The sequence below is a fragment of the Malaclemys terrapin genome, chromosome 1, assembly GCF_027887155.1.
Source record: "Malaclemys terrapin pileata isolate rMalTer1 chromosome 1, rMalTer1.hap1, whole genome shotgun sequence".
Classification (NCBI taxonomy): domain Eukaryota; kingdom Metazoa; phylum Chordata; order Testudines; family Emydidae; genus Malaclemys; species Malaclemys terrapin.
The window spans coordinates 198,812,111-198,839,985 of NC_071505.1; the positions used below are offsets into that span (position 1 = coordinate 198,812,111).

The 27,875-nt window shown below is 43.5% G+C and overlaps 1 protein-coding gene across 4 annotated transcripts; it reads left to right on the forward strand.

Annotated features, from left to right (window-relative positions):
* DIPK2B (divergent protein kinase domain 2B) lies at nucleotides 1–27,875 on the forward strand. 4 transcript variants are annotated; one of them, XM_054016478.1, is made up of 5 exons: nucleotides 1–365; nucleotides 9,552–9,816; nucleotides 18,273–18,446; nucleotides 25,248–25,536; nucleotides 26,918–27,875. In XM_054016478.1, the coding sequence occupies exons 1-5, from the start codon at nucleotides 139–141 to the stop codon at nucleotides 27,256–27,258; spliced, it is 1,296 nt and encodes a 431-aa protein (XP_053872453.1). In that variant the 5' UTR covers nucleotides 1–138; the 3' UTR covers nucleotides 27,259–27,875. The 4 variants fall into 4 exon arrangements, with proteins under 4 accessions (XP_053872453.1, XP_053872454.1, XP_053872456.1 ...); XM_054016479.1 differs by having other exon boundaries at nucleotides 9,606–9,816; XM_054016481.1 differs by lacking the exon at nucleotides 1–365 and adding an exon at nucleotides 373–584.

Here is a 27,875-nt window from a genome sequence, read left to right on the forward strand (position 1 = left end):
GGGACAGTTTCTGGATCTCATGGACCAAGACCCTCTCTCGGTGTTTAGGGACTCACAATGGCAAACTGAGATCATCTAAAGCACAAAGAGTGAAGGGTGGGATAGCATCAAAAAAGGCAGAGCTTGCAGCTACCATAGATGGGGTGCTGGATGTATTACCTTTGCTCTAATATTCTAGGTTTATTGATACTGCTTCAGTTTTTGACCGTGAGCTGGACTCCTTTCTTAGAAGCAACAGTTTTTCCTTCTTCTGTGCCCCATGTCAAACCCAGCTACAGTTTTGGCCGGACTTTCCTGGGACTCGATAAATGTAATGCCTGCATCGGAACATCGATTTGCAAGAAATTCTTTAAAGAAGAAATAAGGTCAGAAACTCAGCACAATAATTTTGAAAACATTCTGCATAGTAACATGAAAATTGACTGTTAACATTTCCAAGTACTTTAGTGAAAAACTCCTCAAAATGTAACTTATCCCCAGGTTTCCATTACAGTGTCAAGTTATTATAAATAATGTATATTAGTATATTTAAGACGACACAATCACCACCAGATTTGAGCCCTGAATATGATTTTTGAAGTAAAGTAAGTAAAATTTCTAAACTTTAACTTTCTGCTGATAAGTTGGCATTGAACCAATTCAAGTGGATAGTGGGGGTGGGGGGAGGGGGGAGAAATAGTATGCCAGTTTACTTAGCTGTCTATGGAATTATTTTCTGCTAAGCAGCTGACCAAAGAGGATTTGTCTTTACAAATTTAAGCTATTGATAGACTGCACTGAGTCACTGTAAACATGGCATAAACATTAAGAGCTACATTTTTGAAATGTTAGCACCATATGTATCACATGAAATATATAGATTTTCATGCACCTGTTAGTTAAGTTCAACCAAGATATAAATCTGCAAGCACAAAGACAACAGGTACTTCTGCACATCAGGGACAATTGCAGCTGGAGTTTTCATTAAGAACTTGAGGACAACTGCAGATATTGCACATATGTTTAGATGAATTAAACATGCACCCAAGCAGTTATCAGATTGATCTTACAATTTTCAGGCTCAAAAGCATAACACACCATATGACACTAGGAAAAAATGTAACTATGGTAGAGGAGGAGAAAAAAAGGAGATTTACAGGGGAAAGGTTTATTGTTTTTATTATGATTTATAAGCACTCTCTCTTTTATAGATCTAAGAGCCCCAGGTGTGGAGGAATTATTGTAGTAAAATTGTAGTTTTAATACAGTAATATAAGTGTAGTAATGCTAGACAAATTACTGTTTTTATCTTTAAGCTATTATAGAAAATGCGCTATAGTAAAACCATAAGGATTTTTCTCAGACAGGTTTAGCAATGCTATAGGATCATCGATGATGCTTATTTGCCCTGTGGTAATGGTGAAAGGCCCCACTGCGAAAGGTGCTGTTCGAACACAACAAACAGATGGTCCCTGCCCTGAAGAGCTTACAATCCTAATCAGTCTGGCATTCCTGCATTGACTAGCCCCTAACACAGCAAGTCAATGGGGGAGGGATAGCTCAGTGGTTTGAGCATTGGCCTGCTAAACCCAGGATTGCGAGTTCAGTCCTTGAGGGGGCCACTTAGGGATCTGGGGCAAAATCAGTACTTGGTCCTGCTAGTGAAGGCAGGGGACTGGACTGGAATGGATGACCTTCAAGGTCCCTTCCAGTTCTAGGAGATAGGATATCTCCATTAATTTAATGGGACCACAAGCAGAATAATGTACTACTCGATGTAAGAGTAGCAGAAAGGAGCCATACTGTCCAATTATTTGTACTAAAGTAGGGCAGAGCAGGCCCCACAAGGACCATGCCCCATTGTGATAGGCAGTTAACAAATGAAGTAGGGTCTCTGCTCCAAAAAGCAGAGAGAGAATGTACAATACATATGGCTAGATCCACAGCTGGCCTAAAGCAGCATAGCCACATTGATTTCAATGAAGTAATGTTGATTTGCATCAGCTGAGGGTCTGGCCCCTAGGATAACACCAGCAGGTCTTAGAATGTACGAGGAGCACTCCAACCTGCAGATACACAGATCATTAATCCGGTACTAAGGCTGGACAATCACATGGAGACTGTTCTGCCTCTTCCACACACACAGACATACAGCGTTTAAGGCCGGAAGGGACCACCAGATTCCAGTCTGACCGCCTGTAGCTCACAGGCCACCACCAGCACCCACACTCTAAACCTATGTGTTAGTAATAGCATTGGCACTCTGCAGCCATTGGGGTGGGAGTATTAGTAATTGCCCCTCCACAACCTCGGGGGACAGAGAATGTTGGTATGAGGGGCCAGAACAGTTTCCCATGCACCCCTTTTAAGACCAGCACTGCCTGTAGCAGGTTAAGCATGCGTAAGCTCTAGATATTTGTGTGACAGCCCAGTTGGTACCTTAGTACAAGATTGCTCAGCTGTGTAGCCTGTCAAAGGAGTTCTACACATTTGCTTTACTCCTCTGGGTTATTAGTAGTAATAGGAATAGAGGGCTGGCAATGCACTCACACCTTCTTCTCCTGAACAGTCTACCATAGAGGTGCCTAAGCAGAGTTGTAACTGGCATTTTCACTCTCCACTTTGCCTTTGAGAACTATATGGAGGCTCCATAATGTCAAAGCTCTTCTCCTATGAGCCTGCTGTAAATCTATAAGTGGCGTGGTGTCTATTCTTTAAAGGAGGAGTTCATTGCTGGCTTGCCAAGGGGGGTTTTGTCTCGCTAAAAGTAGTGAAGCAAAAATTACTAAATTCTCTGTGGTAGTTACAGTTTGTTCAATTCAGTGCTGCAAAGTGGTAACAAGGCATGTTTGTGTTGGGAGCATTTTGAAAAGAACAAACATTTAAATGTAAAACTCTGATTAGCTTTAAACATTTTTTTTTCTGCAGTGGTTAACACTGCCACTCCACTTGGCTTCCTACACACAAGGTTTTTTGAACACCTAGCTGCAGTCTAGTCCTGTAACTAATTTCCAACACAGGAATGCTATTCTTAGGAGTAACGGGGGGAGACTGTCAATGGGACTTGTGCTCCTAAATCTTTTAGGTGCTTTTGAAAATCTCCCCCCCCACCCCACCCCATATATATAAGCTATACAGCACCATCAGCGAAGCAATGTATGTATTTCAGTTACAGCATGCTTAGGTCATTTTTTCCATCAGTCTGGGGAGCTACTGCCTGCCTGCACGCTGGATTAACCATCAAGGAAATGTGATCTGTGCATGAGGATGGGAAACAGGATGCCTGAGTTTTCTTCCCAGCACTGCTACTGATTCACAGCTTGGTCTTGTGCTAGTCACTTAACCTAGCTTTGCCTAAATGGATCTGTCTGTAATGAACGTACTAATCCCTGCCTGCCAAGTATGTTGAAAGGCTTAATTAATTTGAAAAGCACTTTCAGATCCTCAGCAGAAAGGCATTCTAGACAAGCAACTTATTAGTGTGGTCCCACGCACTGATGAAACTTTATAACTGAAAAGTACATTATGCCATCGGTGTGCTGGCTATACATGATGCCAAAAACAGGAGTACTTAAAACAAAGTCAGATTCCCCAGAATTGTGTTACTGTGCCTTAAGATTTGCTAAGGAACCTTTCATTCGTTCGTACTCAAACTAATGATCAGTATTGGACTTCAGGCGCCTGTATATTGCTCAGTTGAAGAGGCAGCCATTTAACTATATCTGTATGATCCTTTGGGCACCATGTCCAATGCACATGCATATTTGAATTATTCAAATCACAAAGCACACCCGGGCTCAAAATTTAAAAAAAATGACTGCCAATTGTGGCTGTGTTAGCATGTATTGAGTACTGTCTGAGGCAGGGCTTATGTCCTTCTGTGTTTGTGCAGCGCCTCGCACAATGGGACTGCGTATTGATGGAGGATTTGAGGTACAGATGGAGATTTGATTTCATATTTGACAAAAATCCCTAACATAGACCAAGTTTAGATTCCACATTTCCCTGAACCTCAAGCCCTACAAGCATAAGGGTTTAGAACACTCAAGTTCCAGCCAAACTCCACCTCTAATGCTAATCTTTCTAAGTACGCCTCTGGTTAGAATCTTGTGTTAACTAACCACAGCTGAACAACTGTGGGGAAAAGGTTAGTGTTTGTTTAAGCCATGACATTTGACAAGGCCAGCCAGATACAGGGAATGGAAGGAGAGGCATGTCACCAAGGAAGTATACATGGGAACAGCGTGAGCGTCTAGGAACAAAATCAGGAAAACCAAGGCAAAGAATGAGTTACAGTTGGAAAGGAATGTTAGAGACAAGAAGGGGTTCTTCAAATACGTCAGACAGAAAGAAAGATCAGGGATGGTGTGGGTCTGCTGCTCAGTGGAGAAGGAGAGCTGGTAACGGAAGATGATAGGAAGGCAGAGCTGCTCAATACCTACTTTACTTCAGTCTTCTCACAAAAAACATGTGACCAGATGACTCGTCTAGTTACCATAGACAATAAAGGGGAAAGGATGCAGATTGGGATAAGTAAAGAACACATCAGAGATCTTCTGACCAATTTGAATGAATTCAAGTCTGGGGGGCCTAATTCTATTCACCTGAGGGTACTGAAGGAACTAGCTGAAGAAATCTCGTAGCCATTGTCAATAATATTTGCAAACTCATGGATGACAGGAGAGGTCCCAGAAGACTGGAGAAGGGCTAATGTAGTGCCCATTTTTAAAAGGGGGGGGAAAGGAGAAGCCAGAAACTATAAATCAGTCAACCAGATTTTATTACCCAGGAAGCTACTAGAGCAATGTACAAGATATTCAGTGAGCAAGTACCTGGAGGATGAAGGGGTAATCACTTGCAGCTAGCATGGATTTACTAAAAACAAACCAGCTTGATTTCCTTCTTTGACAGGGTAACTGGTTTGCTGGATAGGGGGCATGCAATGGACATAATATACCTGAACTTCAGCAAGGCTTTTGACACAGTCCCACATGACATTCTTATAAGTGAGCTGGAGAAATGCAGGCTCAGTGGAACTACCATTAAGTGGATACATAATTGGTTAAACAACCACAAACAAAGAGTAACTATTAATGGAATGATGTCAGAGTGGAGGGAGGTCTCAAGTGCGGTCCCACAGGGATGTGTTCTGGGTCCAGTGTTCTTTAATATCTTTATTAATGACCTGGGTGTAGGAATAGAGAGCACACTGATCAAACTTGCAGAAGACGCAAAGCCGTGGGGCAAGGGGAGAGGTTGCCAACAGTTTGAAGGATAGAGCTAAAATTCAGAGGGAGCTTGATAAATTGGAGAACTGGGCTGTAGAAAACAAAATGAAATTCAACAAAGACAAATGTAAGCTGCTACACTTAGGGAAGAAAAACCAAATGCACAAGTACAGATTGGGGGATAACTGACTTGGAGAAGGATCTGGCAGTTGGGGTGGATCACAACTTCAACATGAGTCAGTAATGTGATGCTGTTGCCAAAAAAAAAAGCAAATGCAGTTTTAGGTTGCATTAACAGAGGCATAGCATGCAAGTCACGAGAGGTGATAGTACTGCTCTACTCGGCACTGGTTAGGCCTCAGCTGGAGTGCTGTGTCCAATTTTGGTCACCAATGTATAGAAAGGATGTAGAGAAACTGGAAAGGATCCAGAGGTGAATGACAAAGATGATCAAAGGGATGGAATGCAAGCCATGTGAGCAAAGGCTGAAGGACCTGGGTATGTTCAGTTTGGAAAAGAGGGGATTAAGGAAGGGACATGATAGCGGTCTTCAAATACTTGAAAGGTTGCCATAAAAAAGATGGAGAAAAGTTGTTCTCTCTTGCCACAGAGGGCAGGACAAGAGGCAGTGGGTTCAAACTACAGCAGAGCAGATTTAGATTGAATCTCAGGAAAAACTTCCTAATTGTCAGAACAGTAGGGCAATGGAACAGACGCCTAGGGAGGTTGTGGAAGCTCCTTCACTGGAAGTTTTCAAAAGGAGGCTGGATAGGACAGCCATCTGTCTTGGATGGTTTAGACCCAACAAATCCTGCATCTTGGCAGGGGGTTAGACCAGATGACTCTTGTGCTCCCTTCTACCCTATGGTTCTAGAATACAGCACCAATACACTCCAAGTGAACATGTATGAAGCCGAGGGTTAAAAGCCTCCAATCTCAATCTGAATTGCACATCTTGAATGGAACCATTGCTGGTGAGTGGCGCTTTGCTTTGTGAGCATTCACACACTCCAACTTAAGTAGTTTTAAAATGGAGCTTGATGGCTGTGATTGTATGCCTGTAGCAGCAGCTGGGGACTGGACTCAGTGGTCCAGAAGGTCCCTTCCTATCTTATGTTCTCAACTTAAATGAGTTCTTGTGAAAGTTTGTACAAAAGCAAAACTTTACTTTGTGGGGGCAGGGAGGGAAGATGACACTGCCTGAAACAATAAAATGAGGGAATTTTACTGGAGAAAAAGGCTAATATTCTGGTGTAATTCTTTATGCGGCAAATTATTCTCTTAGCTCTAGAAATCACCAACCACAAATGGATTAAATATACCAACATTTGAAGTAGGATCCTAGAGCAGAGACAATCTAATTAATTCCTTCATTATTTCTCTGTGCTGTTTTCCTGACTGAAAGTCAAGAAGGTTTCCTCTGTAGCTTTCAAACTTACTTTATTTTGTTAACGTCATTTCATCTATTTCACCCAACCCTCAATGGAGTCGCTTGCCAATCCTATTTTAGCTTCAAATTATTAACATTAATTTATGTGGGGATGCAATTAGGAAATGCTTTCCAATGCTCTCAGGGCTGATTATAATTAGGAAATTTTTATTGGCACCGCATGTTTGACATTAGGCTAGCAAAAAGTTAGCGTTCAAGCCACATTATTCAAGTGTGTTACTTGCAAAATACTCAGCTGTGCCCCTAAATTATTACATATGAAATGTGTGTGTGGGCAGGGCTGAGGGGGCTGATAGAAGAAAAATCTCCAGAATCTAATTACATGGCCCATATGCTCCCCTCCTGTGCAATACTGTGTGGCGGGGAACAAGTTAGTGAAAAATCTCCATGGCTACACTGAAGCTGCGTATCCAGAACTCCCCTCCCCCCCACTTCCCTGCCCCCAAAGAAGTGGGAAGGTCAGGTTCCCAGTCCTCCAACTTCTGTCCAACTTTGTGAAAGGATTCCCCTTTACGCTCCCAGGAGGCACCCCACCCTGGGTAGGAGAGCACAGCAGGGCCAGTAGCCAGGCTGTCACCAGCTGCCAGACTCCAGCTGTGCCCTGTAATGCTGTGGAGGAGACTCCCAGGGCACAGTGTGTGCTAATTTTGTCCCAAGCAACATTAAGTTTTCAGGAGGTTTTCCTCATTTGAGGGTGGGGAAGCCAGCTACTTAGCATGGCTCCGCCTTCTTCTGGCTGTCCATTTTTCTTGGGTGACCCATAGACTCAGGGCAGAAAAACAGCTACCCCGAGCAGGGAGCAGAATAGAGCGGGTTGGAATTTTTCAATGGAACAGTTTTCTGTCAGAAAATACTCATTCAGAAAAATAAAAAAAACTCACAGAAGAATAGTAAAAATGAAGTGGTTCAACCATGCCTGAATGAAAAGTGATGCCATGTGGTCAGGCATGCTTCATCGGGTGATTTCAATAAGGACATTTCTGTATTTCCAACCCAACATTTCAGAATGTTTTTTGTGGGAAATTTTGACTTTTCTTCCCATTTCAGGATGAAAAGAAAGGTCAAAATGTCAGAATTTCCCACAGAACGGAAACTCTGAGTTTTGACCAGCTCTGCTGCATAGTCCTTTTCTCCATCTAGAGGGCCCAGCTGTGGCATCTGCTGCAGATTTTGTTCCCTCCACTCCACACAGCATGGATCAAGGTTGCTGGGGAATCCTCTGCACTATCCGTTTTCACACGCACCATCACAGCGATTTTGGGGGAAAGAAAACAGGGGCGCAAAGACAGTTAATTAGCCATTCAAATAGGAACTAATTGGTGCTGTTTAATACCCTTGTCCTCTGGGTGGAAAAACCCAGTTCAGTCCTCAGCAGGTACTTGTTTACTTTATAAAATCACCACCCAATGCAGCATGGCCGATCATATGATATCACAACAGTAGGAATATCTGGAATGCAACTGGGGCATATCCATTCTGCTACCAGCAGTGACAACCACTACTCCCAGTAGGAATTGTAGTGATGAGACAACAGCGAGACACTGGTGATGCAGTGATAATGCAGGGAGTCCACAAAAAAGCATTCAACTGGCAACACTTCTGATTCCTGGACAAGTGATTGTGGGTTCACAACCTGAACTCAGATTTGGGTTCATATCCAAGGCTGCCATCAAAGATATGTGAGGCTTAATAATGCACATAACACAATTAGACATGTACATCAGATATTTGTGTATATACACACACACCACTAGTAAGGGGTCTAACTGGCTGTGTGCAACAGATGACTTACACATGCACCCATGGCACTGGGGTACATAGTTTTGAAAATTTGGCCCCAAAGAGCAATACGACAAGGAGCTGATACACTGAATCCTTCCAGTGAGATATTAAAGAAAGGTCCATGCTGCCTTTGCAGCGCAAATTAAATCTCCTGTAGCACAGTTTTAATGGAGGGGATAATAGAGATCTGGGCCAGCCCTGAAGAAGAGCTCTGTGTCAGCTCAAAAGCTTGTCTCTCTCACCAACAGAAGTTGGTCCAGTATTACCTCACCCACCTTGTGTCTCTCATATCCCTGGGACCAACACCATTGGACAGTGACACAGACTTACAGACCTACATGTTCTTCCACAGGTACCTTGAGACTCTAGAGTTTTACTTTTGTTTTCCACAGCAGCACCATACACTGAAGTACAGCATAATCCTTGGGTGCTTTAAACCTTAATCATGTATAACTGTAGCAACTATGTTCTCTGCACAGCATTATGAGAGGATGAAACTACAAGGACCCAGCTGGGTTCCAAATAACAGTGTTTACTAACTACACAAAACCATACCAGGCCTAGCTACATATGTACACTGCTACTCTGGCAGGGCTCTGGTGGCTTCTGCATTAGAGGACAGGTTGGCTACTAGAGAGCTCCTAACCTATTTAAAGGGCTACTACCCAATTCCTAGCATTATAACAACTCTTATTTTCCTCCACTGTTTGTAAGTACCAGCTGTAAGCATGAAATGAGAATCTGCTTAGTTACCAGAAGTGTCTTTCCTCTATTGAATGTGCACAGTTTTGTAGGGCTGCTCATAATACAAGGTTACTGGGTTGAGTTTTTGTTGTTCAACAAAACACAACACACGCGCACACACACGAATTTCCATAACGTTTGCCAACAGGTCTGGGGAGTGGGGAGAGAGGAGTACTAGAACAAGTGTGGGGCCTCCTAAAAGCGTCCTTTTCACCATTCCCCTCTGCAATTTAAAACATTTTAGAAATGATCAAATCCTTTTTCTAGCCCCTGGAGTTTAAATAAGAAAACTGGAAATTGTGCTTGAATTGTCCAACATCATGTGGTTTATTAACAGTCTCCACTGGGAACTTGCTTTGCTTTGGCAGGTTTGACAACTGGCTTGCTTCTCATTTAAAACTGCCTCCTGACTACCTTCCCAGTTACTCCGGGAACTACACAGACGATGCCAAAAGCTGGCGGCTGGTTGAGATCTCCAGGCTAACCACCAAATACCAGCATGACCAAGCTGACAAGAGAATCTGTGCTTCCCTTTCCAAGGCAAAAAGCTGCAGCATCGAGCGGGTCTTGAGGAAGACGGAGAGATTCCAAAAGTGGCTGAAAGCAAAGCGCCTCACACCAGACCTCGTGCAGGTGAGTATGCAAGGTCCTGTTAATGAGGAGCACACCAATTTGGCAGCTACTGCAGTTACCTCCTGTAACAGAGTCTGGGGGGACTCTCTGATTGCTTCGTTTGTTTATTTTTAAAACTTCATAAAGAATCAAGGACTGTGACTCACTGGAGCTGCATAAGCTCTAAGCTTGCAGGGCTCCACAAGAAATAGGATTTTGAGGCTCTCAGAGCACTGTAGTGGGGACACAAGAAGAGGGGGAAAGTGTCTTCAGTGCCACGTGGATGATTCCCACATAAAAATGAAGCAGAGGTTAATATCCAAACCAGTCCATTTTAATTTTCTTTTGTAATGATCAAGACTAGAACTGGCAGCTTTTTACAAAGCTCCTTCAGTTCCATTCTGCCTTCTCTGCTGATCGCTACTGGTCCGTCAACCCCTTAGGAAGCATCCCACGGGAAATGATTGCCAGGAAGTGCTGGTGGAGAATGGCTGGAGAGAACAAGATTAAGGCCCAGGGAGGAGAGGTAGAATGAACCAACCAAGACTTTAAAACTAGGATTGTTTTTAAAGTGAAGGAAGGTTGGGACACCACCGGGACTATGAAAAGTGAGCAGGGAACACAGATGTGCAGCAAACTTTTAAGAAACGTGCTGATTTTACGAGTCTCTATTCTCCAGGCTGTGACTTGGCCCATAATGGAGCAGAATCTAAAGTCCAGATACAAACATCCCTAATTGCAAGGGCTCAAAATCTGAACCTTCCCACTGTTTGAGGTGCTTTAATTCAGGGATCAGATTTGACCCCTTAGAGAAACAGGATCAAGCTTTGATCTGTGATCCAAACTGGAATCCTGTCTGAGCCATCTACTTGTTGAACACCCCAATATGGCAAACCACATACATTAAAAAACCATGAGTCAAGCCCCCCAAAATCCTGAGATTTAAAAATAAATAATAAATAATAATAATAATGTTTTTTTAACATACACACACCCCCCACCAGGTTTGAGCTTTAAGGGGCACATTTTCAAGCTTTTTTGTGCAACCATGAGGGCTAGAAACTTTGTTTTCTCCAAAGAAAGTAGAGATTCTCGTGTAATCACCTGACTCTAGGAGCTGGGACTTTAAGAAAGTTGCCAGCACTGAACCCTGCTACAATGATTATTGATCTGTTCCCCTTGTCACTGGATAAATGACTAGGCTTTTTAAAAAACTGTGCTTTTCAGTTGTTTCTTTCCTCTGAAAGGTCAGCCTTCCCCCCACTCCTGGAGAGGGGATTTATAGCATCCAGCAGCCCTTGGTGAGGACAGCACCATTCTCTGTCACCACTAACTCCCTCCCTCCCGGAGGGTCAGGAAACACCTGCCTTCTCAGCTGATCCCACTGTGCGTGCATGAGAAGAAAGCACCACATTGAGGGGGCACCCAAGATTCCCTCGGAGACAGAGCACATGCATCCTAACCCCAGGGCACTGCAGGACTCACTCCACAGGCCTGGAAGGAGCCCAGAGGCACCGGACTAGGATTCCTATTTCTTAATCTCTAGGCCATCTATAGCAACATGTGTCATGCAAGAGGAAGTTTGCTGGCCTTTTTATTGGAATCCTTAAATGTCACAGGGTAAGCGAGGCGAGACAGGTGTGTCAGTCACAGCTTCAGGGAAGCCGCTGGGTGGTTACTGCCACTAGGGAGAGGGAGGAGAAGACGAGAGAGATAAAAGGCATATGGTGCAAGCTGATAACCACACAGCAGAAAAGGCGGGAGCGGGTTTTAAACAAACCAGCTCTGGAGAAGCCCTGAGCTCTGAGCACCTGCTGCAGAGTGTGTGAGGAAGGCGCCGTTCCCACTCCAGCCAAGGGGCAGGGTGCTGCCTTTTGCTGAGGATGGCTTTCAGACAAGAGACCGACACCGCCCACCCCCTGAGCAAAGGGTTGTAGTGACTGCTAAAAAAGGAGGGAAAGGAGCGGGTTGGTGGCTGGGATGGAAGGAGGATCATTCAGCTGAGTGTTTGGGCTCGAAAGGGTCACTCTCTAAAGCGGGGGATCTGCTTTGAAAATGAACCTCATAAAAATGTCAGCCTGTAACCCACCAGATCCGCTCCCTGGGCACATTCACTCAGCTCTGCTGACTCCTAGCAATCAGGAGTTTCTGCTGCTTTTTACTCCTGCTAGCCTGCAGAGCAAGTACAGTTGAGACGGAGTGAGCTGCAAATCCATAGGCATCATCAGTAACAGGGTTGTTGACTAAATTGCGATCAGGGGCACCTGTGCAAACCACTGACAGCAAAAGAGTTACCCAGGTGTCACTGTGGGGCTAATTGGTTGAGCAGAACCTTTATTACTGGCAAGAAGGTGGAAGGAGCCCAGTGTGACTCTCAGAGCTGGCAGCTAGAAAAATGAGCACATTTGAGCTGGAAGACAAAATAAACCTGGGACGGAACAGAACATCTCTTTGGGAAAAGGCTACACACCACTTTTTGGAAGATATATTGTACTTCATCTAATAGTCGTATAAAAAACGAAGAAGGAAAGGCAACTGGGGGTTACAGCAAATGTTCAAAAAAGACTCTTTATCTAAGATTCACATTTTTTCATCAGCTGCATTATATGAATGTCTCCTTTGAAATCCTGCAATGAATTGTTTTCCATGTGCATTAAGGCAGTCTCTCTCCACAAGATGGCAGTGTGGAGCGTTTTACTGGTGCTGAGGTGGGAAACCCAATATAGTATAGCAGGGCAAGCTGGTGAAACCCGTCTGGTGAGCAAGTTTCATGGGAGGTTGTGTATAAAATTGGGCGCTGTCATGAGAGTGGGGCAGAATTACTTTAAATCAATGGCCAAACAAATTGATGTGCTTAAAATATCTATCTACTGAACTCAGGAAACCTGTATGTTTCAAAATGGAGAAATTCTTCCTGAGATCTGCTATAGAGATGTTTAATTATTCAACTCCTACTCCTCTCCCAGGGGTCCCCGTCTTATCAAAGGCTCTTGCCACTACAGAAAGCCCCCTCACTCCTCCCACACTTCCTCCATTTCTCTGAAACCCAATTTCAGTTGGGCTGGACAGTGTCACAAACACACGTCACACGAAACAAAATCCCAACACACGGTGAATTCTGTTTGCATGCCCCCTGACATTGCAGCCTACTTTCTCCTACAGTCTAGAATTTCCTCTGTGCACATTTGAGAATGCTGAACTTACATAGGCTCCCTCATGCCCGAGAGCCAAATTGCTGGTGCCAAGGCCAGGGCATCATTCAAACTCAAGAACAAACTCACTGAGCAAATTTCAGCAAGTTTTCAAACCTTTCTGGTCCTGAAAGTCAAAGCAGGACACGGTGCTCTGCAATCAACAAAACACACCTTACACACTGATCTAAGATTGCAGCTTTCACAGCTGCATGGGTCTTTGAATCTGAAAATGAAGCAGACTAGCATAAACTGATATCACTTAGTTTGAATGGAATATAAACTTGGTCTCATTTAGAAGTGCAGTTGTTTTCCCCCTCACTTTTAATTCTCAGTAAAGGTGGACCTAAACCAATACCCCAGATTGCAAATACCTCCCCTAAAATCCAAATGTGGATCCAAATTTTGCAAATGGCCACTCTTTATAACGGGCTGAACCAAAAACCTGGAACCAAACATCCCTGAAATGTGAGGTGTTTGAAATTCAGAGCCAGGTTTTCTGGTTTAGTCCCACTGTAAAATGAATGACGGGTTTTCTGTGCATTTCTCTGACCTGTTCAGCTGCAGGAGGTTGGAGATCTCTCAGATACCCCTCCTGAGATTTAAACAGCAAGCGCTCCAGAGGTGTGTCCCCTCTGAGCTGTGATTTCAGTGGTATGGTATTTGCAGTGCAAATCAATGTCGGGGTGAATGCTTTGTTTTGTGAGATGATAAACAACTGCAAACACTTAACACAAGAACTATTCAGTGATTGGCATTTTTCGTAACGCTCGGGGTTCTATTGATGTAGTCAAGGTAGCAGTATTCCCCATCAAACTATGGTCACTAAGCTGGTGGCTGCACCAGCCTCCCTGTAGCTTTGGATGTATAAGAGATCTGACAGAAACTACTGGGCTTAAGTAATTTTCTTTTATAGAACAGAAAATTATGACAAACCTTAACATACTTGAATCAAAATGACAGACCATGAAATAATGTTTTTCACTTTTCACTGACTGCCCTGCCTGACCCAACTATCAGTTGGGCTGCCTGCCACAATAATTATTTCATCTGCCACACTGAAAATCTTTATTGCGAGCTACAAATGCTTCAGTACTGAAATCATGCTTGCCCCAGAGACAATCTTGATTTAACTCTGTGTTTGTGTGCAGCACTGGATTGCACGTATTAGCCTGTACAGTAGTAATAGCGACATGCTGTTTTGTCTGTGTTTCAAGCTCCAGAATTCATCACTTTCAGCATCAGAGTTCACATCACGTGCTGCTTGTTTTTTTCGGTGTGAGGTGAACAATAAAAAAGTCGGCTAGTTTCAGCAGAGATCTCCTGCAGGGCAAATTTCTAATTCTAACAACAAAGAACAGCAAAGAAAAGGCTTGAGGCACCAAAGATGTGAACACTATCAAGGTACAAGAAAAAACCCTCAAGTTTTTCAGCTTGCCCATTTTGCACATATAAGTTATAATGTGAAGCTGTTAATCAGCATGATAGTCCAGCTCCCACCACATAACCACCATCTTTAGGTATCTGGCCCCTGAGGAGCAACCTTTAAAACCTCACTTTGCTCATTAAATGTCAGCAAGTGGTTCATTCATCTAATGCCTAGTCCTTTGTAGGAAAGTATTTTTGATCCACAGCCATCTCCCAGACCAATCTCTTTTTGACTTATTGCCTTGTTACTAGAGATGTGCCTGAACCAAACCTCCAGGTCTGAACAGACCTGAACTTTAAGTGGAGAATAATGCTGGAATCTGAAGCTGGAACAAGATCCTGATTTTTGCAATAGTCCTCTATCTCCGTCATGGGCTGAACCAAAGTCTCAGATTCAAACATGCAAAACCTATGGGTGGTTTGAAATCCAGATTCAAATTTTTTGCAGCCTGGATTCATTTCTAATTGTATTAATTCACATAATATACATAGCAGTCACTCCTTAGTGTGAACTGCAGATGGCAGTGATTCGGGATTGAGTTTATCCCTTCCTTGACTGTTTGGTAGTACTTTGTGATTGTGATAGTATAAAGACAGGATGGTTGTGCTGCAGAGGTCTCTTCTGTGTCAGGAAGAGCTCTGTTTGCACAAATAAGCACACACACACACACACACACAAATTTGTATTCTTGTATTCGCTGCCAGGGCCGGCACTAGGATTTTTGCCGCCCTAAGCAAAACCAATTTTGGCCACCCCCCCGTTTTTTTCTTACCCCACCCCCGGCCCCGCCTCAACTCCGCCCCTTCCCCAAATCCCCAGCCCTGCCTCCTACCCCCAGGCTCTCACACCTGGGAGGGAGGGAGGGAGAGGGAAAAGCAACAAGCGTGCCGTGGCTGCTTGGGGTCTCCCCCTCCCTCCCAGGCTCTCAAACCTGGGAGGGAGGGGGAGCAGCAGCACGCGAATCAGCTGTTTTGCATGCAGCAGCTGCTCGGGATCTCCCCCTCCCTCCCAGGTTTGAGAGCCTGGGAGGGAGGGCGAGCAGCGGTGTGTGAATCAGCTGTTTCACGCACCGTGGCACACGAGCGGTAGCAGCGGAGGTGAGCTAGGGCAGCTGGTGCACATTTTTAGGGGCGGCATGGCCGGCGCCAGAACGCTGCCCCTAGAAATGTGCCACCCCAAGCACCAGCTTGTTTTGCTGGTGCCTAGAGCCGGCCCTGTTCGCTGCATGTCATGGACTAGGAAAAAATTCCAAGTGAGTGAAAGTTGATATACCTGGGTCAGTCCCTTATTAGACACAAACGTGGGATTTTTTTAAACCAAACTAAATGAGAAGCACTGTGACACAGCGCCAAACATGCTGTCAAATGAGTTGACATGTCTAGGCTATGTCTATATGTACAGTGATACAGCTGCGCCACTGCAGTGCATCTTGTGTAGACACTCTATGCCGACAGGAGAGAGTTCTCCCATCGGCATAATAAAAACACCTCCACGCGCAGCAGAAGTATGTTGGTGGGAGAAGCTCTCCTGCCTGCATACCGCTGTGCACAGACAGGAGTGCTTATGTCAGCATAACTTATGTCGCTCAGGGAGGTGGTTTTTCACACCTCAAGCACCATAAGTTATGCCGACATGGGCTGTAGTGTAGACATAGCCTTAGTTTATAGGGTGAGAAGACATTACAAGGGACTTAAGACATTCTGTAGATAAACCAATTATTTCTAGTGCTTTGAATTGCAAGATCTTCAGGTGTGTGTCCAGTCAGTGGATTTTGTCTGACAATTTTACAATTTTAGATTTACATTTTTTAATTGATTTTCTTTTCAGCAGCAGAGATGGCACTCATGCATCCGAAGAAGTGAGGTTTTTACTCACGAAAGCTTATGCCCAAATAAATCTGTTAGTCTTTAAGGTGCCACCAGACTCTTTGTTGTTTTTGTAGATACAGACTAACACGGCTACCCCCTGATACTTGACAGAGATGGCACTGTTCTTTCCCCCTAAAAATGCTGACCCCACTCCAGTGAAGCACTTAAGATGTGCTAAACTTTAAGCATGTTAGTACACCTATTGAAGCTAACGAAGCCTATTTACCTGAATAGTGCTTTGCTGGACCGAGGTCTTTAGTAAGTAATTAAAATATTAAGAAATTGTATTAATTGTTGATATCAATGTGGGAAACAAGGATTTCACCTATTCAGCTTCCAGCCTCACCCTTGTTCATTCTGTTTCCATGCCATAAATAGCACTGGCCTCAAGTCAGAAAGTATGAATGAGCAGTCTGAAGACCATTTAACTCAAGTGGGTGTGTTCTGGCTCCCAAATTAATGACAAACATACATTGGATACTCCTGCATGTTCACACCAACTTGTATTTCAGATTCACTTATCTGCTCCCTGCTGAGCAGTGGGAATGAGGCAGCTATAGGATTCTGATCTTTGTAGTGGAAAAAGCGCCAGTCACAGTTTTAATTAGGAAATCCCAAAAATAATTCCATGGGAAGTGAACAGCTTTGATCACCTTGCCAAGTTCATATAATAGGATGAGCTATGAAGTTGGAAATTACATTTTTTTATTGCATTAAAGTATCCCCATTTCTGCTCCGACAGCACGTAGTTATGGGTCTCAGCGTTTGCATTACAAACTCCTGTAGGCAGCAGGGATTTCTAACTTTGGCTGCAAATATTTGCATACACTCTCAGCGACAAGAGAACTTCGTCACCACTTATCAACCATTTAACACAATTCTGCTTGGCTCTTTCCCCCCCCCCCCCTCACTTCTCTTCCAAAGGAAAAGTGACTCGAAGTCAGCAATAACATGTCTGAGAGAACTGTAAGACAGAATTGCCATTTTTCTGCTTAGTTTTGTGCTAGACAAAGAATAAATATCTTCTTGCTAATGCTGTTCTGGAAGAGAGAAATATAAGAGGACTAGTAACATTTAGATACTGTCAGAGTTAATTCTCCGTGTCATTTCTCCATAACTGACAAAGTAAAGTGCATGTGTTTTAAAAATTAAGCTATGTCAAAGTACATCAGTGTAAATAAACATTGTCATTTATACCAGCTGCAGATTTTTTATGTACTTTTATAACTCAGATATTCAAATATAGAAAATGCAGCTTACCATGTGATGAATCCATAAACCTGAGAATCATTTGTTGCTGGTATCTGCAAGTATAAGCAAGATATTAAACCTATATGTAAACCTTATCAGAAAGAGAATACATCCTATACAGGCACCTACATACAATATGTATATGTGAGTTTTTAAATTTTATCTAGCATCCCTAGTGAATAATATCATAGAAAAAGATCAGCCATAGGCTAAGGTGAACAAGGATGTGCTTGGAAGATGCTCTTTGAAAGAAGGAAGTGACTCACTGAAGGGAGAGGGCTCCAGAAAGATGGAGAACACCAGTGAATGAACAACACTTACTACAGAGATTTGCACAGAGGGACACAGACCCTAGAAGCAAAATTAGTTCAATGTACTGACACAGAGGCAGACAGGAGCAAGACCTCCAGGTTGGATTGGATGGTTCAGAAACTGTGTGCCGTTTTGAGATACCTTCATGAATACATAGCGTAGGGAAAGTCTGAAACATGGGATTGTAGCCAACATAGTTCAGTGTTTAAAGAAGAGTCTACTGTAGAATATCCCTAACCTGCTCCACGTTGCTAACAGTAATTGAGAGGAATCCCTTATAAAGGTAGCTGTAAGGGGGATCTGGTACAAACCTGCTGGCAGAGTTCTCAAATAGCATGTAGAGCAGATCCTACTAGGCTGAAATATTGTGAACTTTTACAGCTGCCAAGTATAGTCATCCCAAGTACCTTTGTTCTTTCCTCCCAGGGGCTACCTAGTCCAATGCTGCGCTGTCCCTCACAGCGGCTCTTAGACAGAATAGTGCGGCGCTATGCTGAGGTGCCAGATGCTGGCAGTATCTACATGGATCACCTCACAGACCGGGACAAACTACGCCTCCTCTACACACTGTCAGTGAATGCACATCCCATCCTGTTACAGGTATGGTGCCTCTCCTTGTGGTGAAATATCCTGAAACCAATCTCAAGTATGACCTTCTCCACTTGCTCAGGACTCCCAGCAGGTTCTTTCACTATCATGCTAAGCTTTATGGACCTTGTGCCTCATTGAGGCTAAAAAATTAAGTCAACTCTGAAGAACCTGGGCCTGATGTGTATAGGTGCGGAGCACTTGAAACTCCCTTTGAAGGCAGAGAAACCTGCAGGGGCTCAACACCTCTAACAATAGAACCTGTGTGGATTGGAATTCAAGGAAACAACAAAATTCCAGTATCAGAGGGGTAGCCGTGTTAGTCTGAATCTGTAAAAAGCAACAGAGGGTCCTGTGGAACCTTTAAGACTAACAGAAGTATTGGGAGCATAAGCTTTCATGGGTAAGAACCTCACTTCTTCACTTGCATCTGAAGAAGTGAGGTTCTTACCCACGAAAGCTTATGCCCCCAATACTTCTGTTAGTCAAAGGTGCCACAGGACCCTCTGTTGCTTTTAACAAAATTCCAGTGGGTCATGTTTCATTTGTATTGTTAATATATTGCATTAAATTCCAAATAATTTATCATCTAAACAGAGAGACCCAGACTAATGGATTAGCGCAAGGTTGATTCCTGCTATGTGATTCCTCAGCCTTAATGCTGCATTAATATTCATTTTTTACATGCATCAGACACACTAGGACTGAACCAAAATTCAGTGCTACATTTGGATTAGCATCATCCTCTTCCTAAGAGCCATTTCAGAGGGAACCTCTGATCCCCCTCCACAGCACTGTCCACTTCTTTCCTACTCCTCATGGCCAACTCATATCAACCCCTATATTGTCCCTTTTCCTACAGCACCCTTCCTGGGACAGGCTATTTTTTGACTCCCCATCCTTGTCAGCTGTCTCAGATCCATACCCCTTCCCAGCATTGTCCCACACTCTCACTCATGCCCAGAAGTGACCTCTAGAATCTGGGCAGACTGCAAGTTTGAGGCTGAACTCCAGGACCAGATTTTCAAATATGCTCAGTACCCATCTGCTCCTATTGCTCTCAGTGGGAAGGGCCAGATATTGGGCAGTTTTGAAATTCTGCCACTACCTGGGAGCTGTTGAGTGGGTGCCAAATTCTTCTGAAATCTGGCTCCTGGTCACTCACAAAGACCCTTGTCTTATTCTTCACTCTGCCAGTGGTGTATGTTCAGATCATCTCTGACATTCTCAGCAAACTTTGCTTATGTCATCATGGAGATCTGCTTACCTCAGCCTGCTAGGTCACTATGATGGTGTACGCCAGGGAGCATTTAGAGTAAACTTTTATCTCGACAATGCTCATTAGTCCACTTCAAAATTTAATAGCTAAAAAAAACACTTTACAAAAGAAAAATTAAATCTTTCTGGATAGATTTCATTTCCTAAATGTCTTTCCAGAAAAGGGAACGGCAGCCTTTAATAATGTTCAGGAACACAGAACTGGCATACCAGGACCTCTGCTTAATCAAAAGTAGAAGTTCGGTCTCTGCAGTGCCTATTTCAGAATGCATTAGGAAGCCTGCAAGAAAGTTACTTTTGAAAAGTAATAATCTAACCAAAACCTTTGGGTTTGTGAGGTTAAGAAAGAGAGATTCCCTCTTGATGCGATGTGGTATGATAACTGCATTGCTTGCGAGAGGCGAGTCCATCCTTATGAATGCAGACAGAATCTTTATGCTATATCACATAGCCATGTATTCTGGGGATGCTACAGGAAAGTATTTTATAAATGGTTTAGAACATTTTTGAAAAATGTGAACTATTTCTCTCCCCCCCCCCCCCCATACCTGAATTACCATGGCTTCAACTGCCTGGGGCTCAGCAGGAGCCATCCAAAAATAACCTAAAAATAGCTTTTCTATGCCTAAAAATGTCATGACTTTATTTTGGCCTTTCCAGAGAGTTCTGAGTTTCCCTTTTCTAATGGTATAAAACTTCTGGGTCATGAGATCTCAGACTTTACATTCATGACACACAAAAATTGTAGCTGGTCCATGCCCATCCCTGGGCCTCAGTTCCAGGTAATTTTAGGAGAGTAACTCCACACTGGGGGATGAAAAACAGAAACCAGCAGCAGATTGATTTTGCAGCAGATTGATTTAAAAGAACAAGAGCAGTTGTTTGAAACAGCTCCGGGCTTCGGAATGGTGGAAGTTGTCTTGGGGGTGGAAGATGGATTAGCAGGCAGAGATGAAGTAATATGGCCAAAGGCGCATGATAAATATATTGTAGGCTTCCGCTGTTTATCAAATAGTGCAGCAATTGCTATTTATCTCAGGAGCATTGTATGTGTGTACATGCGCACGCGTGCTGACTATATATTGTAGCATCAGACATATATCTGGTATTGCTGTCCAAATGCCACATGTTCAAAAATCATTAGGCAGGCCCCAAAAGTCATGATTAAAAAAATAATACATTTTGGGTTCTTGTTATTTGCTTCTCAGTGTTTAGTCTTTAAAGTGCACTGGAGTCATATTTTCATGCTTTTCTATTAAACCATGAGCGCTAGGAACTATTTTTAAAAAGTGACAGCCAAGGCCCTCAACTATTCCCATGACTCCAGGAGCTGGCCTTTTAAGAAGAAACACCAATTATAACAAAACTTGGCAACACTATGATGAGACCACAGTATTCTCAATCACAAATGTTCAAAAATATGGAATCAGACCCCCCCCCCCAAATCATTACACTGGCTTCACATTTATGAGATATTTAAAAATAATAAATGTGGGGTTATTTTTAGTTGTCTTGAGATGTTTCATTGCTGCCATCAGGGCTAGAAACTTCTTTTCTAAAAAAATACAAGTCAGTCAACTTTCAGGTAATAACACAATTCCACCAGTTAGAGGCTTTAAGAAAGCCCCCAAAATTGCAAGATTCCTGATAAAAATCATGAGTTTAGAACACAATTTCTTAAAGAATCCAATAATCCTCTAATGCAATCAGAGCCCTCACAGCAGAGACTGCTAATGTAGCAAAAGACAGTGCACCACCCAAATACACTTTCACTTTCCATTCTCTGGCCTCTCCATGTCACACCACTCACCTGAAACCATACAAACTCTCTCTCTCTCTCTCTCACACACACACACACACACACACAGAGTAGCACGGTGGGCACTCACCACCACAGCGCTTCTTGCTGGTCCTCTGGGAATTAGCTCAGTTCCAGCCTCAGAACGCCTCCTGCTCGGTGTCTTGCTACCCGTGCCTGCTTCCTCCTGATCTCCACCACTTTTAGCACTTCAAGGCCCGCATCCCTCCCGGACCCTGGTGCCCCTTGCTTTGGGATGCTGCCCCACAGCAATGCCCCCACACTCTGGGTCTCCCCTCCCCAATCCCCTAAGCCCACCTTGCCTCAGTGACCCACTGCCAGTCCTCATCTAGCCCCTTCCTTTAGTGGCAAACTGCAGTCTGAAGTGGCCACTCATCATCGGCAAGGGGGGTTGGACCTGCTGCCTTTCTAGCCCCAGCTGCCTCCCTGCAGCCCAGGGCCAGCCCACAACCTTTTGGCACCTGAGGCGGTGAGCTCAAATGACGCCCCCATGCCCCCTCACTTGGGCCAAAACTTTGAAAGGTCTCAATTCTGCCTTCTTCCTGTTCTACACCTCTCATGATACTGCTCTGCTACCTACCCCAATAAAGGAGAACTAACAACTTTAAATGCCTTGTTCACAAATTTTAAGTAACACTTAACTTTCAAACGCTTGAACAGCAAATGTAACTTTTCTTGTCTGCATAGTAAACACTGGCATGTTTATCTGTTTGAATAATCAAAGTGGTGCTTTCCGTGCCTTCTTGGTTGCAAAGATTTGAACTGCTTCCTGAAGGTCCACAGTCTGGGCCAGCTCATGCTCTGTTGAGATGGTTGCAAGGCCAACCAGCCTCTCCTGTGTCATTGTGGAGTGTAGATATGTTTTTATTAACTTCAGCTTGGAGAAGCTGTATTCTCCTCTAGCAACTGTTACAGGAAGTGTTAGAAGTATGCGCAGAGCAACAAAAGCATTTGGAAAGAGGGTGGTCATCTTATTTGTGCACATATATTCCAGAACAGCCTTTGGAGTTGATCCTGCTGAAATGTATCTTGAAAGGGCTTTCAGTTCATCACTTACATCACTTGCATCAATATTGCGCATGTCATCATGTGTCAACACTGTCTCTAGTGCCCTGCATTGCTGGTGTAGGTCTTCTTCAGATATAGTGAGGAGTTTTGGAATATCATACAACATCCCAAATATACTGCTGTGTTCCTTGAGCTGCATGAAACGTTCTTCAGCTGACTGTATTGCAAAATCTAGCACCTGGTTAAAGAATTCAACTTTGAATTGTTGTTTGGGGTCTCTTATGGGATTATCCCAGGCCTCGTAATCAAAATGTCGTCTTCTTTGGTGACTCTTGTATTCTTGAATGGGTAGAAGAATAGCTTCAGTGTGAAGTTCCTCTGCCAACTTCTGTGCACTCTTCAGACTGTTTTGAAATCCCTCATCTGACCGGTAAGACTGTAGGTATGACTTTTCTTTGTCCAGTTGTTCCATTGCTCCAGATATATCAAGGTCAACACCTTGGAGTCTCTTGCTTTCAACATTTATTTCAAGCAGTATGTCATGCCACAACACTAAGCCACACAGAAATTTGAAGTTATGTATGTTTCTGGTGATTCCATTTCCCTCTGCCATTGTTCTCCCATGAACAGTTCCTGTCATAGCATTATCCTCCGTAATGGCAACTATGGCACCATCTATCTTCCCAATTTGGTGTTTGATAGGCTTTATCGCCTCCATTCAACTTTCCCATCATGTGGCACGCAATGGTTTCAGTGTCAGAGAGGATGCTCCCAGATGTTGCTTCAAAATTTGCCATCGATGAGTTGATGCAGAGAAAAATACAGAGATGCTTTGAATTACATTAAAAAAATCAGCAGCCTCACTAGAAGCTGATGCTGCATCAGTGACCACCAAGTTCAATGAATGAGAACTGCATGGGACAAAAAAAGCTCGAGGGTTTAACTCTCGCATCCGTGTCTGCACTCCTCTGTTCTTTCCTCTCATGTTGGCACCATTATCGTAGCCCTGACCTCTCATGTCAGCTATCGCAATTCCCGTATCTTCCAGCTTTTTAAGAAGCACATTTGTCATACCAGCTCCTGTAGTATCATCAATGTCAATAAATTCTAGAAAATGCTCTCTGACAGTCACCATTGCAGGGACATTTTCACTAGGTTCTGTTGTTGTTACAAAACACACCATTAAAGTCATTTGTTCCGTATGGCTGATGTCAGGTGTGCAGTCCAGAATAACTTGCTGACTTCAGATCTGCCACAATCTTCTGTTTGACTTTTGATGTCAGTAACTGTATGATCTCATTTTGAATTGTTTTTCCAAGGTAGTGGTGTGTGTACATTTCTTGGGAGGTGACTCTTCTTAGATGTTCCTGGAGTACAGCATCAAACTCAGCCATCAGCTCAACTTTTAAGGAACTTTCCATTGTTTGGCACATATAGCTGATCTGAAGTGTCATGCAGTGCTAGGTTTTGGGTAGCAAGCATTCTCACAATGGCAATGAGCCTTTTCAGAACATTTTGTCAGTAAAGAGACTCTGATGCAATCTTCTCTTGATGCTGATCATCTATGGTGGCCTTTAACCTTAGTCTCATCTCAAGCTCTTTCCACCTATGGAATGCTCTCTGGTGATTTGCTGCCTTCTCATGGCATGTCAGATTTCTAGCAAGATTCTTCCTGTCCTCTGTTCCTGTAGAACCCAATGTGGCTGGAACATTAGGAGGAGTTTGCAACAAAAACAGTATGCAGCATTCTGGGTTTTTGAGTACATAACCCATGGCCTCTCCACTTTATCACCACTGGGGATTTCACGCCAGTAATGTGTTGGATGGAAACTTCTATTTTCATTGTCTTTGGGGGACATGAAGTTTTTCACTTGCTGTGGCCCATGTATTACAAGGAAGTCCATCAGGCTACTGCTCAAGTAGGTCCCCAGTCCTGGATCATCTAGACTTAAGGAACTAAACTCAGCAGCAGCTGTTTCTTGCGCCTTTACCATACTCTTCTCTGATCTACACTTTTCTTCAGGTACAGAAGAGGCTCCTCCTCCTCTCTCTCCCTGCAGCTCCTGCTGCTTTCTGTTATTCCCTCTCACCTTTTCTCCTGCCTGCCTGTTATGTCTCTTGTGCCCTCCTTCCTCCAGCACAGCACTCCACCATCTCTGTGCATCTAGAGCAGAGAGAATACATATGCACCAGCAGCAGACACAATTTTCTACACTCTGGGTCCTAGTGGCGCCCCCACCCCCAGTCTGGCATCTGAGGTGGCCGCCTCAGTTCGCCTCATGGTAAGGCCAGCCCTGCTGCAGCTCTAGTACCTCCCCTGGCCTTTAGCAAGGCCTCAGCCTGGGGACTCACCAGGCCAGAGCTCCCCAGCTCTGCTCTGCCTCAGGTACTCTGCTTGCTCTCCCAGGCAGCCTGGTCCTCCCTCCTCCCCAGCTGGAGCAAGAGTCTCTTCTCCCACTCTCTCAGCCTACCCTTTTATCAGGGCCAGCTGTGTCCTAATTTGGTGCAACCACACCTATGATTGACTCCCCAACCAGCCTCCCTTGGCTGCTTTTAACCCATTCCTAACCAGAGCAGGGTGACCACCCCACTACACACACACACACACTTTACTGCATATTCCTGGAGACTCTGTATGTGTGCATCACCACATACACACCTCAGTATTTACAGTGACTAGATCCATTATTTTCCTTCTCTTCCCACAGATTTTCCCAGAAGCGGAGGGATGGCCATTTCCAAAGTATTTGGGGTCCTGTGGCCGGCTGATTGTCACTGCCAGCACCAGGCCTTTAAAGGAGTTCTACAGCTCTCCTCCTGAGGTGGCGGCAGATCTGGCTCTCCAGCTCCTCTCTCTTGTCAATTCCATGAGGAACAATGACATGAACTATTTCTTTTATTTCGTCCATGTTGATGCTGGCACATTTGGCATTTTTAACAATGGGCTTCTGTTCATCCGGGATGCCAGCACACTGGGAATCATTGACAAGCAGGAAGGTACTTAGTATGATCTCTAAATAAGCATCTGTCATAGGAGGATTTAGCTATGCTAGTTTTATTTAAAACATCAACAATTGCTCGGTAAATTGGATAATTAAAAGTTCAAGAGGAGAAATTTACTGCCAATAAAAACAGAACCAGCTCCTGCAGTGCTTAGCTCTGTATTCAGAATGTTACAGACCTTTCAGTGGTACTGTAAATGGTGCTGTGACTAACACTACATTAAAGAGCATTGGAACGGTGTTTGTAGCACTACACAGCTACACACTGGTAATATCTGTGACTAGCGACAGTGGACGACACGGCAATGTTTGAATGCTAATATTCAACAGCTTCCACTTCTTTCTTTAAAAATTGGTGTCACAAAAAATTAATTTGCAGACAGAAACTTTACAGGCCTATCTCAGTTTTAAATATTTGGCCAAATCCTTTAGATCCTTCCAGACCATTTTATCCCATTGACTTTAGAATTATTAACAAAGGACAACCCCTTTTTGCCAGTTTGTCTTCAATTCAAGCTCTGCCTTTCACCAGGCAAACTGTGAAGTAATACACCACCAAAACTAGAGCTGAGCAAATAGCATTCGTCTAATAAACTTAACACATTTCACTTTTTTCTTTTTTTCCCCACACTTAAAAAAATGCATTCAGCTTATGCAGTCATCTGCATAATTCTCAAGTACACCTCTACCCCGATATAACACGACCCGATATAACACGAATTAGGATATAACGCGGTAAAGCAGTGCTCCGGGGGGCGGGGCTGAGCACTCCGGTGGCTCAAAGCAAGTTCGATATAACATGGTTTCACCTATAACGCAGTAAGATTTTTTGGCTCCCAAGGACAGCGTTATATCGAGGTAGAGGTGTAGTCACAAATTTATACTGATTTTGTGAAAATCTTCTAGTGAAACATTCAGTTATATATCTTTTGCATTATTGGTCCAGCTCCAATCAGATCACCTCTTGTTGAGTCTTACTGGTTTTGGATGAAAGGGAAAATTGAGGCCTTAAGTACTTGTGGCAATTTCTATAGGAACGTCAAGTTTCAGCTCAGTATTTACGTTGTACTCGAGTTCCTCTGCTATTTTAATGGAATGCATTATTCTTCTCCCCCATCTATAAAACACTGCGGGGTAGCAATGAGTTCTTTTCACATCAACCTTTCAGAGACATCTATACATTTCAGAAGTGTGGAAAATGACCCTATACATACAGCCTACAAAGTGCTTTGGGACAAAAGGTGCTAAATTAACCTAGGTTATTATTAACATGGGTATACACTATTTTAAATGACATTTTCTTACCAAAATTACAAACATGTATGATTATAAAAGATTTATACATTTCTAACTAATGTTTTTATTGCCTTTATTAGGTCTCCAGATGACTGATGAGCAACAGGAGTATAAAGACATATTTAGCTGTTTGGCTTCGGACTGCCAGTCTGCATTTCCCTCCTGTAATTCAGTCAGAGAGAAGCAGAGCCTCGTCATGGTGTGTCAAGAGCTTCTACCTAAGCTCCTAAAGGGAAAATTCCTCCAACCTGTTCAGGAGAAAATAGACAGGTTCCTAAGGCTCTGTGCAGACAGCTTCAGAGCAGACCAGGAAGTCAGTGATGCCGCTGGAAAGTTGACAGAGCTCTTGAAATCTTTGCAATCTTGCGATTCCCATTTTGCCTACCGCTACCCTGACTGCAAATACAGTGACAAATACTAACGGCTGAGAGAAAGCTCTTCTTGAAAGAGTGGAGTGGTGTGCACACAGCTCAGCTCTCACAGAAAGTGAAGAGGCTTCAGGATGGAGACGAAAGGAGGATTCATAGAAGCCCTGGCTTCCTAGCATGATACCAGAGAGAAGCAGCATAACACACCTAGGGCTTCCATCTGACTCAGACACACTTATCACATTGGTGTGTTTGGTATGATGTGAAGTCTTCACTTAAGTGTTATAACATTTCATGAATGACCTGAATTAAGAGATGAATAAATCTTATGAATGCATTTTGGTCTTAGAGGAATTTTCCATGGCAGCCATAAAGAAAAATTAAATACTAAGCCACCTTGGTCACAACTAGGTGGAGTCGTATACTGGCAGATAACACAGATCCTGCTGATAAAGACTATACAAATTATATGAGATGGATGGAAACATTTAAGACTGTCCTTGTGGGGCTATATTAGTGTCATAAAATTTATCTTCTCTGAATTGAATTATCTGATCAGTTTGCTACCATTATGTTACTATTATGATTGCCAATTAATTTGATGTTATATGGGTTGGAAAGAAGCAATAGATAGCATTAAAGAGCTGAAAGCTCCCATTTCTTTTATGTC

Coding starts and splice junctions, on each gene's coding strand:
- DIPK2B (XM_054016478.1), top strand. CDS start 139: ATGGGGTGCTGGATGTATTACCTTTGCTCTAATATTCTAGGTTTATTG. Junction 9,817..18,272: donor TCACACCAGACCTCGTGCAG/GTGAGTATGCAA, acceptor CTTTCCTCCCAG/GGGCTACCTAGTCCAATGCT. Junction 18,447..25,247: donor CACATCCCATCCTGTTACAG/GTATGGTGCCTC, acceptor CTCTTCCCACAG/ATTTTCCCAGAAGCGGAGGG.